The sequence below is a fragment of the Strongylocentrotus purpuratus genome, unplaced genomic scaffold, assembly GCF_000002235.5.
Source record: "Strongylocentrotus purpuratus isolate Spur 01 unplaced genomic scaffold, Spur_5.0 spur5_scaffold_2, whole genome shotgun sequence".
Lineage (NCBI taxonomy): Eukaryota > Metazoa > Echinodermata > Echinoidea > Camarodonta > Strongylocentrotidae > Strongylocentrotus > Strongylocentrotus purpuratus.
In genome coordinates, this window is record NW_022145605.1 from 19,123,591 (window position 1) to 19,144,067 (window position 20,477).

At 38.3% G+C, this 20,477-nt stretch overlaps 1 protein-coding gene across 1 annotated transcript in view; it reads right to left on the bottom strand.

The window, feature by feature from the left end:
- Positions 1 to 1,507: 1,507 nt before the first annotated feature.
- LOC594807 (protein retinal degeneration B) overlaps positions 1,508 to 20,477 on the bottom strand; it is an 87,952-nt gene continuing 68,982 nt past the window's right edge. The window contains exons 10-24 of the mRNA XM_030991901.1: positions 19,021 to 19,104; positions 17,854 to 18,103; positions 17,225 to 17,435; positions 16,336 to 16,724; positions 13,691 to 13,935; positions 12,647 to 12,817; positions 11,292 to 11,429; positions 9,045 to 9,205; positions 8,412 to 8,528; positions 7,706 to 7,825; positions 6,515 to 6,663; positions 5,757 to 5,906; positions 4,872 to 5,055; positions 4,074 to 4,202; positions 1,508 to 3,620 (exon numbers count right to left, since the gene is read on the bottom strand). Of these exons, the coding sequence (XP_030847761.1) occupies positions 3,333 to 3,620; positions 4,074 to 4,202; positions 4,872 to 5,055; positions 5,757 to 5,906; positions 6,515 to 6,663; positions 7,706 to 7,825; positions 8,412 to 8,528; positions 9,045 to 9,205; positions 11,292 to 11,429; positions 12,647 to 12,817; positions 13,691 to 13,935; positions 16,336 to 16,724; positions 17,225 to 17,435; positions 17,854 to 18,103; positions 19,021 to 19,104 (2,786 nt within the window). The 3' untranslated portion in view covers positions 1,508 to 3,332. The remainder of the gene's footprint in view (positions 3,621 to 4,073; positions 4,203 to 4,871; positions 5,056 to 5,756; positions 5,907 to 6,514; positions 6,664 to 7,705; positions 7,826 to 8,411; positions 8,529 to 9,044; positions 9,206 to 11,291; positions 11,430 to 12,646; positions 12,818 to 13,690; positions 13,936 to 16,335; positions 16,725 to 17,224; positions 17,436 to 17,853; positions 18,104 to 19,020; positions 19,105 to 20,477) is intronic.

The following is a 20,477-nucleotide window of genomic DNA, read 5'->3' on the forward strand; positions in this document are numbered from 1 at the left end:
GTGAGAAATTCAGTTTTTATCTTGCCATTCACTTACCGGTACATGCATTTTTTGTGGAACACATTTTGTTTAAAAAATAAAAAATTCTGTCATATATCAGAATCGTGTCAGAATGGGGCTTCGAGGCCTGTTCAGTTAATTATGACACTGCAAAACTATGGCGTTTTTTTATGACATAAAGTTTAATACACTTCACATTTCTGTATCTTACAACACAGAGCTCAGTGAATACCCACAAGCCCCTTGTTGCACACAATTGCCATTCATATACACATATTTTTTTTTTATGTGGTAGCTTTTTGCAGCGGTTTACAGTGCCATATCTGAACAAGCCTTCATGAATTATCCAATACCAAGATTCATTTCACCTCTCTCTCTCTCTCTTTCTTTCACTGCATAGTACACACGGCTATTCTAGAACCATACACATACACTGAAACATGTATTGGACGTTCGATACAGATAGAAACCCTGCTTCAGTAATCATAAAACATTCAGTTATTTCCAACGCTGGACAATCTTTTATCGCCTAAGGGTCAGAAAGGAATTAAGTCATATAATTTTCAGACTTAACGCCCCTCTGGCTCTCTGCTGACGATTTCTCTATCCTATTTAAAGGCCCATATTGCATACAGTTATTTACATCACTCATAGAAATAGGTAATAGAATTCAAAACGGCTTTTCTTAAGCATGGAGAAATATCACCTGGGTTAAGTGTGGCAAATGTAGATCAATTAGGTCTTGCCAAAGGACATTAGTGCCGTGGCGGGACTCGAACCGTGGACCTTGTGATTGACAGTCCAGGGACGTATCCACTCGACCACTACACCACTACCTACACGATGAGTTGGGCTCTTGAGCCTACAGGAACCATGCGCTACTGTATTTAACCTTACAGGCATGAGGTAATTCAATAATCCAATGTTACTAACATTTTAGTGACCTTTAAAATCCCTTGGTAAGATTGGCTAAATTTTGATAGACTACCGGTATGTTTCATTATAGCCATAGCTAAATCATAACTAACTCTCTCATTCTGGGAAGTGAGAAAATTGAGACTTTCTGCAGAAATTGACAAATTTATTTTATATTTAAGTCAGGAAGCAAGCAATAACTGGGCCCTATTCAATAAAACTCCTGCAAAGCTACATGTTACAGATATTGTACGGTATGATATATTTGCCCACAGGAAATCAAATGCAGGGATTTCAGTAGCATCAAGTTATAGCCACTTGTAATTGACAAACTATTTTAAGATTTAACACCATTTTTCTCATGAATCTTAATTATTTGATGTTGGGTATTAAAACAGAAGACATATATGACATCAGGCTGCAGCATGGAGAAACAAATTTCAAGGCATAACATTTTGCTGCAGTGGTTTTCATACAGAATCTAAAAATTAAAATTAAATTAAAAAGGAAAAGTTAAACGAAACAGAAGTAAAAACCATATACTGTAGACAACAGCAACATTACATGATTTCATACAATTTTCTACTTAAAATGATTCACTTTCAAATTCTCCACACGATGACATTTTGCATTTAAAATGATCAAATATTCCAAGTATTCCACAGCCTGCACAGGAGTTTCATTGGGTCCAATTATTATTTGGTCCCTAGTCTACAATTAAAAGCAGTTTGGAATAAAATTGAATATAGTCTAGAAGTAGGATATCAAAAGGTTAAAGCAAATGAAAGAAAAAAGGGTGGTATTGATTATAGTTTCATGGCCTTTAGAAATATTTGCAAATGTCTTTAAAATTGGCAAACCTGAAAATTAGTCTTGACTGACATTGCAAAATTGTTATCTTGGGAGACTATGGCACACAACACAAACTAGTTTTGTTTGAGAATATGCGAGATAGACAGAGAAAATATGCATGATTAATTAGCAGGATTTCTATGAATGAAAGAAATTCCCAAATATCACCTAAGAAATTGAAGGGGAAAAAACCTCCTCATAAAAAACATGCAAAGGTTCAACATAACAAAAATAAAAAAAGAGCATAGGTAATATCTATCAGTCTCGTGAAGAATTTTGTATAAAGTCAGAAACTGGCAACTTGTGGCTTAAATAGAAAACTGAGGAAAGAAAAGGTACAAAAATTCCTTCACGGGAAAGCAATTTCTTTTTCTAGATAAAATGTGTGAATAAGTGAATATGACACAGGGTTATATATATATTTCACTTCTCTAGAAATGATAAAACTCACATGGCTGGAAGTGAACTAGACTTTCAGGATGAAATTTGTTTGCTTGTGTAAATTGTTTTAATAAATCAAATGATAAGTATTACATCATAAATACACTTTTTCCAAATCTTAAAAATTAAATAAACAAAAAAGCACTAGATTAAGTATCAAAACATAATTTTCACATAAGGGAACACAAGATCTTTTTTTAAAGATTATGAAATTTTCCAATAATAAAGTATTATTTTACAATTCATTTGGTCTTTAATACCTAGATGTGCTTAAATGTTTTTGTTATTATTTTGCGCAAACATAAATAAAATTAAGAGATTATATCAGTTTTTGACAAAGTGGAAGGAAAATAAAAGAATATTTTGTTCAATTCCACAGCAGACATATATTCATACTCATTGCTTGCAATCATTACAAGTTTTCTTTAGTTCACCGACTTGCAATAACATACACTGGAATGCATTCGATTCAGTAGGATTTTGAAGATAACTTTCAAAAGTTTGGTTCATCAAACAATTATTCTTTAAAGTTATATATTAATATATATATATGTATACGATAGAGCAACATCGTAGTTGATAGTTTGTTCTTCTCACACATGTGTCTTCTCCGACTCATGACCGAGCGCTAGTAATCGATGGCCCCTGATGAAGATTGTTAACAAGTGAACAATTTGAAGCACAGCAGTTTTTTTTCTTCTTCAGTGGTGAACTGTGAAGCGCTTTCAAGTTATATGTCACCAGGTAGTCCACCAAGTTGCGTCATACGGGCTGGGCCAATCAACAAGAGAAGCATGAGAATCGCTGCCTTTCAAGTTTGTCTTCTTCCGTGCAGCAAAACACTGTGCAACGGCAGAGCATGCACAACGTACTCCATGCACGCACTTCATTGCACATACCTTTCGTCTTTTTGTGAGTTTTTCAGTCTTCAAACCACCCGTATGCTGGATAACCATCAAAACCATCAGCACAAAGCTTCCTCCGCCAATCTCAAAGATTTCATTTCCATCGCAGTCTCCGAGTTGGAGCCATCATACGAATAACATCCAAGATTAAAGCCTCTCCTCAAGAGCGTCTTGTCAAAAGCATCTGAACCTACGTCCCACATCAGAGTTCCGAAGATTTCACACCTCAAACTTGACGGAGCCCTGCGTTGCTCGACTCAGCGTGCGTGTCATCCCGCTACTCTTCCCTTCCCCTCCCGATCCGGACCCAGAAGCCGGAGGGGCAGACGGGCTCGTGCCGTGGTAGGATGCAGTTCTAGTAGCAGGTTGTTTGGCCGGTCTAACGGGCTTGGATTGGCCGGGGAGACTGAAGCAGCCTTTCCTGAGGGCCACGCGGGCGTTGCCGACGGCGGGGCGGGAACATCGACTGACCCCGTCAAGGTGAGCTGCGTAACCGTCACTCAGGACCTAAAGGGATGATGAAAAGGGTGAAAATAAAAGGATTGCTTCTTCACAAACAATCTAATTGACAATTCATAACTTGTTGATTAATCCCAATCCCCTACTACTTCAATAAGTGATGGTAAATGTAATTTTGTTTTAATCCAAAGACTCACCCACTGGACAACCATCTCCATATGACAATCTTAAAAACCTTAAACATCTACCTAGAGGATAACTGTCCAAGAGGTGTCCTGGGTAGTAGTAGCTGCTTTAAGGAGGGGTGGGGGGGGGGGGGGGGGGGGGGGGGGGAGGGGGGTAGGTAATAAACAGGGGTGCTGCAGGTCCAGAGGGTAGTTTTCAATTTCCCTTAATTTGTGTAGTTACTTGTCTGTAGGGGGCTAGTAGTCCAGTTTGAAGTCTTTAATTGGCCTACGGTAACTACATGCTCAACGAGAGACAAACTGGTTGTGAACTTACCACAGCTTGTGCCTGGTACTTCTTGGAGACCTTGCCTACGATGTAGATCTGAGTGGGTATGAGACCGATGCTGGAGTAGATAGGAATGTCCTTACTTGATCCGTACGCCGCGTGGATTACAAGTTTGCTCTGTATATCAAGAATAGATCGTGAAAGCAAGGATTACTAAGAGTAGAAACCGTTTATACATGTATTGGCTTGGACACATAATGTGGCATGATGATGGTTTGATGATCAGAGTCAAAGAAGGTCGTCTACATGGAAAGAAGAAGAGGGGAAGACCTTGTAAAGGCTTTCTAGATGATTTAATAGCAGAATGTGTAGCAACAGAATATGAAGTGTTAAAACGGATGGCTCAAGACCGAGGTACTTGGAGAGACACTTGATATAGAATTCTGATTGGATCACTGAACCTGTCATAAACTGACAGATCACTATTGATGATGAAAGGGGGGAAATTGGAAAATATTCTCTTCTTCAACAACCCGTACATTTATATGTGACATGGGCTAAATATACTATGTGCCTGGCAGAAGGCTTCAGAAATTTTGTTTGGGTAATTTCCATACTGTTCAGTTTAATAGGACTGTGAAAATAATGGCTAAATCAAAAAAAAAAAAAAAAAACTGTTTACAATTTGGACCTTGTATGTATGTACAGACGTGTATTGCACGGATGTTAGCAAAGAACAGTCAAAACTTTGGATAGTTTGGATAACTTGCTCAAAATGTGTATCCATTGTTTGCATATCAAACTGCCCTATTCTGCTGGATACATAAAGTATATGACTTGACTAACCTGGTCTACGAGTCCCTTGAGAAAGTTAGCTTTCTGTCTGAGCGGATCTGTGGTGATGCCGTCACAGAACGAGACCACACCATGAGGGAAGTTATGCTGGGCTAGCCAGGAGACCACCTTCTGTTTCTGCATGCTGGGTCTGGCCGTCACATAGATGATCAGGTAGTTCAGCTCCTGCCAATGCCTGTATTTACAATCGGTTTAAATTCATTTAGATCACTTCAAAGAAAATTTGGGTTTTAAAACTTTAGATCAAGTGCATCCTTTGAAATTGACATGCAAGTGAAGAGATCCTAATATTTTTTCTTTTCAGTTTTAGGCAGTCATTCCAATGATGCGATGTGATATGATATGATGCAGTTTGATTTGATTTGATTTTAAGTTTTGCTTTTCTCTACAAAAATCGATTCCACTTTGCATTGAATCAAGCCGAGTACTTTCAATTTCAGTGCAAATTAAAGTATATACCCCTTTCAAAGTTTGCTTGTAATATTATTCATTCAATGTTTTTTATTCGTCTCAATGTATATTCAATGCTACGCAGTATCTTTTTTTTCAGAATGCAATGTAATTTTGATAACGACCGGTCATTATCAAATGCTAATGACCGGTCAATAGTAAAATCATGTTATAAACATAATGTTACAAAACAAATAAAACATAATCTTATAAAACTAATAATACACATAATTTTGTTCTGGCATAAGTCAAATTACCCACAGTCGGTACCTTCAAAACAGCTAGTCCAAACACCGTCGGCTTTCACCTCGGGCCTGTCTAGACTGTTCAAAGGTACCTTGTGTGGGTAATTCTTATTAATGAGGATGAGGATTTTTTTTGTATAGAGGGGCGCTTCAGCCAGGTCTTGATCCCTCTAATCCTTACCTCACAACATCGACTGCCCCTGCCCTGACCTTGGGATCGCGACCCATGATCGAGACGCTAGCAGTGAATGACCCGTCTATGCTGAATACGACACACTCAGTCTTGGGTGGTACGACCGTCAGGTAGGAATCCGCTGATGTGTGGTCACCCCTGGTTTGAGAGAAGGAATGAAAAGATAAAATCTTAGTCGTTATAAAGACTTTTTTCAACAAGCATCAAGTCATATTTACTCCCATCATAATAACTATGGTATGTGTCAATTTTTAATAAATAAACTTTCTTATTTTCTTGCTTTCAAGCAACAAAACAGGCCATACTTCTATCCACTGTAACCAAGTTGACCAAAGTCTGGGTAAATATTGGTGTGGATTATTTAAAGGGATTGGGTAACTTTGTCTCAGATTCTGAAACAAAATCCTTGATTTAGCTCATGCTGCAATGATAATCATAAATCTTTAGGTCAGTCAGGAACCCCATGACTTTTACAAGCTGATCGCCTGTCTGATTATCAAGATATTTATGATTGGAAAACGAAATCAAATTTTGTGTTTTCCTAAAACTGCAGTCTATTGGGGAAAACAAGTATGACCGGTCACTCAAAGATTTTTCTTTTTGAGGCACTTCTTGATAATTTTGAAGTGCAATTTTTAGGGCTTCAATATTAGACCATATCACAGACACTGATAACACGTAGGGCCATGTATCTCAGATTTAACATTGTTAAACGAGCCTTTAAAGAACAATAATACTGCCCTTACCTGACGACCATCTTGACTGGATAAATACCCTGGCCCAGTCGTCTGGCTTCTGGAATGGTGTACGAGACCCTGCCGGTGCTGCTGGTTACCTCCGTCGCAAAGTGGACCCATTCCCCAGAGGGAGGCTGCGTCATGATGTGAATGTCCACCTGTAACCAATCAAAACCAAGGTAAATGTGGTGTATTGTGTATCCCTTCTCACATGCATCAATATTGTATTGTAGTGCTTTTCTTTTTCTTTTTTTCTTTTCTCAAAAAAACAATAAGGCTAATTGCCCTTTTTGTTAACCCCACATTCCCATACAATTTTGTTTGCTCCTTCCCTTTGTATTTTTCTTGTAATCAATCTTTTATCTGTATATCATGTTTGTATGTTTAATTTTTTTTTTATGGAGAATGAAATAAATGAAATGAAATGAAATATGAAGTCAATGTTACAGTGATAGTTTTCCAGAAATTCATCTTGTCTAAATATTTTGTTCCGAGTACATCGATTGCATTTTTGATGTGTAGAACAAAAGAGGAAGTGATGATGAGATGTTATGTAATATGACATGATATGATGTAATTTCTAAGAACAAATCAGTAGTTGTACTGCCAACATTTTATCAAACAAATGCTCGCTATAAAAGAAAAAGACAAGTAAATATTGGAGTTGTAATTTAAAATTGGATTTAAAAAAACCCATTACAGATTGTGTTCATGCATGAATTTATTGGTGCAGTGAAACCTGCTTTAGTGACCACCTGGATAGAAAGACTACCTGTCTACAGAGACAACAATTTATGTTTCTCTTGAATTGTATTATAGGAACCTGTACATAATGACCACCTGTTCATAAAGACCCATTTTGTTGTCTCCCTTGAGTGGTCTTTATAGACAGGTTCCACTGTAATAGCCTTATCAGTCCCATTTGTGGTTCTCACACTTCTTCCTTCTAAATAATCAGTTAATGTGAATTGAATTGCAGGAGGTTAGCTGATATTTGTTTATACAGTCAAACCTCCTTTAACGACCACCTGTATAGAAAGACCACCTGTCTACAAAGACCACATTCTTTGTTTCCCTTGAACATGGTTTCTTATTGAAAATTATACTAAAGGAACCTATACTTAAAGACCACCTGCCTGTAAAGACCAATGTTCTTGTCTCCCTTGGGTGGTCTTTATAGACAGGCTTCACTGTACCTACCTTTTCTCCAGTAAGAGTGACCATGTCTAGTGTACTGTACATGAATCTCCCAACCAATGTCTGAGGAGCGTCTTCCATCACGACAACGTCCTTAGCTCGGTGGTTCGGATTTACGCTTTGCTGTGAAACAAAAAAAAAGAACACAAATTTTTTTGTTAGATAGTTTAAACTCTCTTTTACAGAATTCTATTTGGTTCAACATGAATTTCTTCTCAAACCACTGCTTTATAAATAATGTGTATACTGCATCATTCTGCGCTGACAAAGTTTCAGGCTCTTTTAGTACACTCATCATGATTAACCAGTGTGGTACATTTCATCTCAGGTATGAATTTCGAGCCGTGCATCAATATCTGTAATAGCCACATCTTCATTTGAGGGAAAAGAACCATTAGAGTTGCACAGTTTTTAAAGGTTGTCATCATTGCTTTTCAAGATTAATACTGACATAATGAAAAAGCAAAAGAAAGCCAGATGAGATCAACAACCATGCAAGATTTTGTTACTGCTTACATAAATAAACTTGTCTTTGTTTGTGCTATTGAACACACGTTATGACTTTTTTTCACAATTTCTTTGCGTATCAGGATAAATGCTGAATAATGCATGACAGCAATTGACCAAACTAATCTACTTGTTTACATTCTTTCACCAACTTTACACAAATATTCATGAAACTCTCTTAAATCAAGGTCTCTATCCTCACCTTCATTTTTACAGACGTTCTTTTCCGCTGCCATTTTTCCCTGGGCTGCGCAGGAATGAAGTTTGCAACGGCTGTCCCGTCACCAGCATGCACGCTCACACTGTCGTTGTGAAATACCTGCAGCATCAAGGATACATCAAGGTCAAAGGTCATTGAATGGCAGTCAAAGTTTTACTTCTGTCTAAATCAATGTTGTTCAAAAACAAGTGTTAACTTTCTGAAAAGGTTATATTAAAAAAGAATTCAGATTTCCTCAGTGTTCAAAATGTCATATCTTAACCTTGATTTGTTGTTGGACAGTTTGCCATGGAAGGTACAAACTTATTAATTTCAATTAACAAAAACAAAATACAAACAATACATGACACACCACAAGACTAGACACATGACATCATTTTTATGCCATTTTTCATGACATTTTTTTCATAGCATTACTCTTCGTCTAGTTTTTCACAAAAACCATAAAAATATGCTAACATTAATATCTTTATCACCTATTCTCCCCTCCTCGCCCCCTACAGTCTCTGTCTCTGTCTGTCTTTCTCTTTCATGCTTTAGCTCTATTTTTCATTATATATATATATCTCTCTCTCTCTCTTTCTTTTATTAACTCTATCTCTCTTATTCTCTTACCTGTCTGAGGATGAAAGCTATGGTATCTGTTGACTCCCAGTAACTGGCATGGAATAGATGAGGGAGGGCGCCAGTCGGGAATGCCTGCAGTGCCTCGGGACAATAGAGGGCGAAGTCTAGCCTCTTGCTGCCCCACCATTTTGATGTAATAGCATTAACAGCTGAAAACAATTAAATAATATTTCTTGTTATATCATATACACCTTTTAGAGAGAGTTGCATCTCCCTTGAATATATGCTGAGAAAACTATTTGTGGAATCATGATAGAGCAATCTGAGTTTTTTAAAAAATATAACAGTAAATGATCTGCTAAATGCATCTATCTGCATTCTAGCTTTGTCAGATGGCTTGTAATTCAATTCAATTCAATTCATTTTATTTACATATTTTATAATAATCACAATAACAAACATACACAATATAAAGTCAATGCCAACAAATAACACAACAGAACAGAAGTATCAAAATGTGGGGGGGGGGGGGGGGGAGGGGATAAACAAAGGCCAAAGGCCTATCAAAGGCTTGTCCCTAAACTATATGAGTCATTAAATATAATTTAAGTGGTACAACAGGAAGACAGAGAAAAACAAGGCTAACACATCGCTTTATAGACTCAGAGGGTGTATGATTTAACAAGATTAGATTTGTATATTTTTAAAAAACTAAATAAGGAAGGGCGTTTCTTTATTCCGGACCCCAAAACTGGAGGTATATCTTTTGCTTACTGAGATACATGCCAAAGCAATCTCTCAAAACCAGTATATCAAGTGTTCACAGCATCAGATAGGTGAGAACAGCCCCATATTCATGTACAATGTACATGTTTTAATGTAGATACATGAATTGCCATTTGGTCTGCAATAACTGTATGATAAAATAATTAAATATTTTGTGGAATACTTTTTTCAATATCTATACCAGTATGTCTAATAACTGGACATCAGCAACAGAATGTGAACTGCAAAAAGGAAATTCATAACCCATTAACCAATCATAAACAGCTAATTGCAATAAAGGTCAGATTTTCGTGAATCGCTTGCAATAGACATGAATAATTCAACAGATACCAATCAACAAAGATTAATATCATTGCTGTGTGAGGTGCCATATGAAATATGATATGTGGAAAGGGGGCAGATCTTTGTAAACAAAGAACTTATGCATCTGGAGACCATTACAAAATATTAACATTAACATAAAGTACCATCGAACCATGCAGGCGCGGATCCAGGATTTCTTAGGGGAGGGGGCCCAACTTTTTTTTTTTTGCTCCCGAAAATTTGAAAATCGCGCCGGCCGAAAAGTCGCTCAGTGAGGGAGAGGGGGGGGGGGGGGGGGGGGGGGGGGGGAGGGGGGTACAGAGCACAATTTTTAAAATTTTGTTTTGCTCCCGAAAATTTGAAAAACGCGCCGGCCAAAAATTCGCTCAGTGGTGGGGGGGGGGGGGGGGGGGGTAGTGAGCACTTTTTTTTGATCCTCAAAAAATTTCAATTTGCACCCCCCCCTTGAGCGCCAGGGGGGGGCCCAACCCCCCAAAAGGTAAAAATCACGTGATTTTACATGATTTTTTTCTCAAGGGGGGGGGGGCCCCCCCCTGGATCCGCCACTGGAACCATGGCAACCCTAGTAAAACAGATCATAATCATAGACAAGTTCTCCATAAAAATTCTTTCTTGTATGGAAATAATACAAGTAGCCCCTATAAACTGGAAGTAAAACATTTTTTTAAATTGGGGGGAAGCAGTGAATAAGAGATGGATCAATAGATTTCTAGACCATCATATTTTGAATCTGTGGAATTAAATCTTTAAATTAACTTTAAATCAAAATAGAAAAGTACATGTATTTTATTTTAGAGTTTCTTTTTGTAGAGGTTTCATACTCGAGTGGTTTAAGCAATTCACTTGAAAGGCAAAGGTCGTGGGTTTGATCCAAAACATGGCACTACTGTCCGTTGACAATGCATTATTCTACATTTGCCACTCCATACCCAAGAGACAAATGGGGACCTGGTAGGATGACAAAAGCTTATATGCCATATGCCCCCACTGTGACCATATGGTAGAAATACTCTCCAGGGAGTGGAGATGATGCACATTTTGCATGAATGAATCCGACGACCACAGTAATAATATCTGTAAAGCATTTAAGGACGTGTTTTTTTGTATCAAATGCTATATAAATCCAGATTATTATTTTTATTATTATTATTTTGGAATGTAAAGAGGGGGTAGCCATGCACTCACTGTGTAGAGCAGGTCCAGATAAGACCCCTTCATTCTCCCCCGCCTCACCGGCTGAGCTAGCTACACTGGTGTGTCTCCGCCCGTAACCCTCTGCTCTCCCCTCAGAAAACAGCAGCATGTTGGCAGTGATAGCATCAACTGTAATAACAAAGGTCAAAGGTCATAGAACTGTTCTGACTGTTGTTTGTTCGATATTAAAGCAAGGAGGGTAATTAAAAAAAATTCTGAATCAAAACTTCTCTCATGAAGCTTATTCAGGGACTATCTTATGCTTGAAAAGGGCATTATCTAATTTCTAAGCATAGCCATTTTTCTATTTAATAATTATTTTGGAATAATTTTCAATAATATTGCATCATTATTGTTTCTTATCATGCTTTATATTAGGAATTTTTCCTAGAAAGACCTCAGTCAAGAAATCTAATATGATTTAGTTATACATGTTTTTACAACTATGATATTTATATCTAACTAGATTCCTTTGGCAGCCTCAAGAATTAAAATTGTTTTCTACTCCTGTGTATCAGCTTAACCTATTGCATTATTCATATTTTTTTAGCAAACCATTATCATGATTACATTTCAGCTTGTATTTTTCAAACTAGATAAAACATATCTGCAATATATTGTATGACTGTCCAAAGGTATCTTAGCGAGATATATACATGAAAAGACGCATCGGGAATGCAAATTGCATACCGGTATTTGTCGAAAATCATAATTTTATCACACAGAGATGGATCTGGTAAATGCATATACCATCTCGATGAGGCTTGATGATAATTGAATTTTCCCTTAAATATGTAAAAAAAAAAAAAACTTTTATGAAACAAACATCTATGACTATTATGTATTTTGCATTCCGGATGCCTCTTTCTGTGCCACAACATTTTGCTGAGCTACCTAAAAAAGGCATAACAGATACCGATTAATACCTCATTAAAGGGATCCGGTAACTTTGTCTCAGATTCTGAAACAAAATCCTGGATCATTTAGCTCATGCTGCAATGATAATTATAAACCTTTAGGTCAGTCAGGAATCCCATGACTTTTACAAGCCGATCGCCTGTCTGATTATCAAGATATTTATGATTGGAAATCAAAACCAAATTTTGCGTTTGCAAAACGGTTTTCCTAACACTACAGTCTACTGGGGAAAAGGAGTATGGTAAAACTGGTCACTCAAAGATTTTTACTTTTTTGAGGCACTTCTTGATCATTTTGAAGTGCAATTTTTTTAGGGCTTCAATATTACACCATATCACAGACACTGATAACACGTAGGGTTGTGCATCACAGATTTAACATTGTTAAACGATGCCTTTAATGAAAAGAAATGAAATGACTGTACTTACTGAGCCCATTAGACCTGCCGTCTCCGCGGGGGTACTTCTGATACCTCTCAACCGAGAACGGGGTCACCACGGAGAACTTGCTGTGTAGGAGGGGTTCTAGGCGGGCCGCTGAGGGGTCCGTCCGATGGAACAGGTTGTAGAGCTGACAACACGTTGGTCTTAAAGGCAGGGCTGGAGGTTGAAGGGGCATACAAAAGTGAGAAACGATACATACAGGGAGTGGAGATGGTGCACACATTGTGTGCGGGCAAGTATTGAATCCAATGGCCGGGGTAATAGTATATCTGTAAAGCGCTTAGAGACATCGTAGATGTATTCAGCGCTATATAAAAGCGGAATATTATTATCATCATTATTACATATCACCTTGTACTCAAGAGGAGCAAAACAATAAAAATAATCTTGAGTTTCTGATGACAAGCTGAAAAAGTGGTACAGTACATTGTGCTCCAGTATCACATCATGCAGAGGACTTGTATGTACACTGTAAATAAGACTGGCCCCAAAACAGATCCTTGGGGAACAGTATAATCTTGATACACAGGTTTAGAGATTGAGCTACCAATACTCATATTAATATCATTTGCCAACTTATTTGCCATGTGATTTTGTTAGCAATTATACTAGTTAAGTAATGAGCAATGAAGGACATGAAAACCGAACTACATGAAGTCATAGAACCTAACCAAAGTAATCTTAAGGTTCAGTATTCAATGGACTAAGGTGTTCAATGGAGAGGCATATACATGTACTAGTATTTTCTTAATTTAACTTTTTGGGGAAAACATTTGACGTACTCAGAAAAAGCTGCATTGTTCTTTGTAGAAGAATCAATATAAATTGTGATAACTCCAAGGCAAACATATTAATATTATGTAAGGTTTTACACCAGTACTTCAGGAACCCCCATGTAATAATCAATATCTATAGTAAAAATATTCTAAAGTTTACCACATCTACATGTGTTTAGGGGAATTTTGTTGGAACCACATAACTATCACTCTTTGGGAAAACCTGATTTGGAGATGAAAAGAGAAAACTTACTTGGTTTAAAATCCTGCAGCGATCTCCTGTACGCCAGCACCATGCCCAGCGGCGAGCCGAACATGAAGAAATGCGTGACCTCAAAGTCGACCTTTGGCAGCATCATGTCAGAGGTCATGCTGACCTGGGAGCAGAGACTGATCCGTCTGCCGTCGAGCTCGGAGCTGTAGCTCTGCATCGATTCCCGGTTGGAGAAGGTGGGGTTGGAGAAGCGCTTGACCCGGTCATGAGGTGCACTAGTGTATCTGGGGTGTTACACAAAGATTTTAAGTCAAACATAACTCTAAGTTGGACTTGAAAATTATGGAGAGCCATTTGTAGCCTTAAAATGAAATATATTTAAAGCAAAGATTTCAAGTATTTTAGACTTTTCATAAATTCCACATCAAGAACATGAAATCACCCATAATAATAGAAAATATGAATGATTTGAATCAACATTTTATGCCTTTTGAAATAACTTTTGCAAAATGTTTTCAAAGATGCTAATGGCTTTCCATAAATGTTCAGTTCAGCTTTAATAGAGATAAGTCCAACTTAGGATCTTTGTGAAACACTCCCCAGGGGTGGAGTTGAATTGATAGTGTGGTGGTAGATTTGGTGGTTAAGCAGTTATAAGAAATATCTTTCTGATTGTATATAATATAAGTTTGTTAGCCCATTTCCTGAGGCCGCCACCATGTTCAAGCTTTAGTCTTTCAACTATGTGTGTTTTGAAATATATAATTCTTTAAGTGATTTACATTATAAGAATATATATATGTACTTTGACTTTTGTTAATAATATATATGTATATTATGAATACTATTTTTTATTGCGTTTAGATATGCAGAAATAAAAAAAAATTAAAAAAAGTTAACAAATTATTCAGAACATTAGCTAGGTCTTTTTGAAGAACCAGCACATAGTGATAAAACAGATAAAACACAGGATTATATGAGATTAAGGGGGGTACTCTGAAGAACATTTCCATATTCTTCCTCATAACGGACCTCTTTTTCCTTCCACTGAATACGATCAGTACCGTATTGTATTGCCTCAGGAATTCTTGTACACTTCAAAAGGTGATGCACTAGATAATTGAATTGGGCCAAGTAAATTTTCTGAAAGGCTTTTTAAATCTGGTAGTGGATCGATCATTAACATATCCCTTACCGAACTGAAGGCCTTCGCTAAGCAGTCGCATAAGCAGTCACAAGCAGTCGATATAAGCAGTCGCAAGCCTTCATTTGCAACATGCATGTCAATGTATTGCTGCAAGCCTTCGAAGGCTTGTAAGCAGTCGATAGGCCTTCCCACAGCCAAGTTAATATGCAAATTAGCTTCGACTGCTTATAATGAAGCTCTAAATAAGCAGTCGACTGCTTATAATGAAGCTCTAAATAAGCAGTCGACTGCTTATAATGAAGCTCTAAATAAGCAGTCGACTGCTTATAATGAAGCTCTATATAAGCAGTCGTATTTAAACCTTCCTAAGCCTTCGAAGGCTTATAAGCAGTCCATAGGCCTTCCCACAGCCAAGTTAATATGCAAATTAGCTAAGCCTTCATCATTGACTGCTTATACCTTCGTCGTTGAATCACCTAAACCTTCGTTGTCGACTGCTTATCCCCTAAACCTTCGAGCGTTGTCCACTGGGTACAAACCTTCGACTGCCTATATTACCTAAACCTTCAGCATCAACTGCAGCTGCGCTAATTTGCTCAAATATATTTGTGAACAAGTATTTACAAAATCAATGACCATGCAATTTCCTAATCTGTACAGAAAGCAAACTCAATTTTGTATTGTGTAATTGTTTTACTCACCTTCTGGACAAAATGAAGATGTTTAAAGTAGCTCCAGCAGCTAGCAGTCCAGTGCAAAGCAAAGTTGATCGTATTTCTCCAACACAAGAGTGCTTGTGTGGGACTGTAATCTTGGTAACAAAATTCGATCCTTTCTCATTTTGTTAAATTCTTGCTCTAGAATACTCTCAAAATTCTTCTTTCCTGGTGTAAATAATCTACCCCTTATTCCCTATACTGTGGGTTTTACAGGAAGACAAATCTGGCGAAATTGCAAAGTAATGATTGAAATATGCGCCGTTCAGCTCAGCTCAGAGTCTCAGTGAAGATTTGAATTTGAAAATTACCGGTTGGCCTATTCGCCTTCTACCACTAGATGGCAGCACACATTTGGAAAATGAAGGCCTTCGCGGTCTTCTTTAAAAGTGACTGCTTATCTTTGAAGGCTTATTTTCAGCGACTGCTTATCTTGAAGGCTTATTTTCTACTGACTGCTTAATAAGCAGTCAACATTTTTTGACTGCTTATATGAAAGTCTTTGAAGGCTTAGCTCTCGCAAACTAATAAGCAGTTGAAGACTAAAACAAGCCTTCGAAGGCTTATGAAGTCTTTGAAGGCTTTGTGAAGGCTTAGCGAAGGCTTATCGAAGGCTTTATTAAGCAGTTTTCTTTGGTAAGGGATATGTATGACATTTTGGAACGTTTTCAGGCTATTACAATACCATTAGAATTTTCATTGGAAATGGAAATTAGTTTTGATGTGACTTACCACGTTGATTATCAACAAATACACAATCTATCACATAAACCTACTTCAAAATATCGGAGAAAAAAAATTATCCATCAGACCAAGTTTACCTTGCACCAGGATCATGCATTCCTTGCAGGTTGTTTGAACTGGCGGCAGTGACCTTCCGTGGCGCGTCAAACGCATCCGTCGTCCTCAACATGTCGATGGTGCTGTTGCTGGGACACTTGTGGGTGAGGAACGAGGGCTGTGATTGGGCGGTGGTCAGCTGGTTGGTGTTCCCAGGAGGAGGCGTGGTGAGGGTTGAGGTGCTGTTTGGGGTTGGGGAGCCGGAAGGGGGCGTGGACGTGCCCGAAGGGGAGATGGGCGCATCATAGAAGGTGCAGTTACTCATGGTGCTGATGGAAGGGGAGAGATACTGCTGAGGGGTGATCAACGTCCCCCTGGCTAAGGCATCGTAACCCAAGATGGCACCCATGCAGTCTCCTACTACACACACCTGGGAAAGAGAGAAAGGTATGATGTAAAAAATAATGCATGACATGTGTTGTAAAAATGTATAAACTGTTGACTCCTTCCAGGACATGGTCAAAATATTGCGGCAAGATTGATTTTGATTGTGATTTTGATTTTATTTCTGCATTTTTCCAAATATAATAACTGAATAACAAAGAACATATATATAGACGTAAGGTATAATACAAAATATACAAACAATAATAACTTCATGTCAAAATGTTTTTTTTTTTTTTTTACATATGTACATATAAAGACTGTTGGGGATCTTTCTTAATTTATAGTTCTATAGCGCCGGTTGGAGAGGATGGGTAGTAAGAGTGGTTTGACGTTTCAAACAGGTTGACTATCTGTCGTCAGGATGGTGCAACCGCAAGCCTACTTTATATCTACATCACCCTGCAAGCCGATACTTATAAACAGCATCTAATCAGCTTAAGTTAGGTATTTCTTAAAATTTAACACATTATTTTTATTCCTTACCTGTCCTTGAAAACCGTGGCCTTCCTGTGACTTGACAAACTCATTGTAGGTGTGGTTCATCCTGGTGACGGTGGCGGTCACGGACTCCAGGTAGTCAGGGTTGGACGTGGCCATGATGGACAGTGCTCCGATGGGGACAAAGTCTCCTGTGTTCGTCTGGAGCTTGTTGTCAAAGGCTGATGATGAGGCATCTACCCCGCATGGTCCAAGGCTGAGTGAGAGGCAAGTAAAATCATAGAATATTGTATTAGGAATAAAATAGAACATGTAGATGCCTTAAAGGGGGTATAGCATGGCAAATACTGGTTAACGTCATCTACAAATTATTTTGGACAACTGGACATAAACAAATGGACTTGATTAACTGGGTCAGCGCACTAGCAGTTGGCGACACAGACCAAGGTTCTCTTCACGTTTCGGTTTCGCGTATGTTGCACGCACGTGAATACGTAGGCCTACTGCGGTTGCGTCGTCCGTAGTCGTATCATACCCGATTGGCCCTGAGTTAGGCCACGGCAAAGACACATAGTCTCGTCATGACAACAACAAAAAACAGGGAAAATATCTAAAAGTATCAAATCTATCCTAAGAGAACCGTCAATCGAACAGAAGCTACACATTTGTGTTACCTTGTGATCAAGCTGAACGCTTCATGGCATGTCGGCGGACACGACACCAGCTTGACCGCTATGTGACCCTGCGCCACTGGAAAGTGCGCCCTCACCACCGCGTCGAAGGCAGTCTTGAAGGTGTTGATATCGCTGCTCTTGGCCCCTGTCTCCTGCATGCCGTCCAGGACGTTGCCACCGTGAAGCACCAGGAAGAGGACAGTGATGTCCGACTGCATGTTGCCTGAGAACTGGGAGTCTCTGGCTTCATCTGATGGTGGAGGAAAATATGGCAATATCAGTTGTTATTAAAAAGTAAAGACCGGTATGGAATCAGTCTGTGCTTTCCACTTCAATGTGCCACAAAGTGTGTTACAAATTAGATTCCAAGAGTCAAATATAATTGAGAATGTTTTTCTTTTCATTAGTCATCTTGATAAAGACTGAGCAATAGCATCAACCATCACAACTAATGGACCTGCAGGGGGTGTTTCACAAAGATCCTAAGTTGAACTTATCTCTAAGTTGGACTTAACAATTATGGAAAGCCATTAGCATAGATCTATGAACATATTTTTTACAAGTTATTTTTAGAGGCATAAAATGTTGATTCAAATCCTTCATGTTTTGTATTATGAAGGAGATTTCATGTCCTTGATGTGGATTTTATAAAAAGTCTAAAATACTTGAATTTTTGCTTTTGTACATACTTTATTTTAAGGCTACAAATTGCTCTCCATGATTTTTAAGTCCAACTTGGAGTTAAGTTTGACTTAGGATCTTTGTGAAATACCCCCCCCCCCCAGTTGTTATTAAAAATTAAAGAACAGTATGGAATCAGTCTTTGCTTTCCACTTCAATGTGCCACAGAGTTTATGCAAATGTTTAAGGACAGTGTGTTACAAATTAGAATCCAAGAGTCAAATATAATCAAGAATGTTTTTCTTTTCATTACTCATCTTGTTAAAGACTGAGCAATGGCATCAACCATCACAACTAATGGACCTTTTTAAATTCAGGAACACAGAAAAGCTCTCCACAATCCATTCATGCTAAGATTTAAGATGTGAGTGGGATTTAACATCTACAAGGAGGTAACTACAGCCTGATATTCCATCACATTATGAATTTAGATTCAGTTGTGCTAGCAGTAAATTGTATATGCATGAATGTAAAAATGCCTCGGACCTTCTAATGACGCTGGACTAAGGACATCTTCGGAGCTCCAATGGGATAACAAAGGTCCGTCATCCTCTTGATCTTCCTGCCAATCTATACATAAGGAAAATAAAATGTCATAGTGTAAACAAAAATACCAAGAATGGTCCAATCATACATGTAAACATTCATGTAAAGCCTATAGCCAAAGGGCCATGAGTGCCATAAAGCGTTTTTTTTGGAAGTTGCTGTATCTACACATCTGTTACATGTAACGGGTAAAGAGCCTGTATAGCGCTTACTGAAAGGCAGAGAAGTAATAACAAAGATTTCAAAGTTTCACAATATAAGTTCGCCGCAGTCTTTTCCCTGCTCTCAAAATGACCCTCCTTGTTTGCGTCATGTTTTTTTACAATGTTCATCTTCCAATTTATGTCTCCCATTCTTTCTTACTCCCCTCACCCTGACTCTACCATTCTGCATCTTCTTGCCATCTCCAACTCCCCACTCTCTCTCTCTCTCCCCTCTCCCCACTCTCTCTCTCTCTCTCTCTCCCTCGCACCTACATCTCTCGATGTTTCTTCCCTATTCCTATTTCAACCTATATCCATGTTTGTCCCTTGCTTTTCTTATGATTATCTCCCCTTGGTGCCTTATATATTTTTCACAGAGATCTCATCTCTCTGTCTCCAACCCCCCCCCCCCCCTCTCTCTCTCTCTCTCTCTCTCTCTCTCTCTCTCTCTCCCTCCGTCCCTCCCTCCTCCATCTCTCCATCTTCCTCCTCTCTGCATACGCTTCTTCCAGCTGCACAACACAGCAGCGAGGGAGAAAAGTACAGCAGACAGAAAGGTCACGATAGTTCATTATTGATCTAGACACCTACTCACTGTTTGCACAGTTGCATATTGTGGGCTTCTCAGATTTACAGACTGCTAGACCTATCAAAACAACATTTTTTGGCCAAATCTGCAACGCCAATTTTTCCCCATTTTGGGTCTCGTATTACCCGATCAAACGGGTAGATAGTCAAATAAGGGCAATGTAAGGCATAAAGACAATGCATTCCACATAAGAACATCAGAAGGTATAGTGTATATTTCATATATACTTTCCACATTCTCTTTATCTTGCCTTTTTTCTCTATTTCTGGTGACTTCATGATCCTGGCTATATTTTCTCTGACAATTAATATTAGGGCTTTGGTAACAATAAGGTTTAACTTTATTTGTATGGTCAGGTTTAGGTTTAGGGTAAGAGATCAGTCTAGTATTAAAAGTATAGACCAGTTCTGGTCATGCGATTGCATTGTGAAAGAAACGTTGTGGAATCGATCAGAAAAGGTTGATCATCTAGCATATAAGTATTGGTGTGTACTGCAAGGTTCTGGAATCATCAGAATGATAAGAAATTTGGCCCAGTCTTGGTAAAGTTACAAGCACTGTACACATAAAGATATCAATCCAGTCCGGATAGATATAATAGTTTA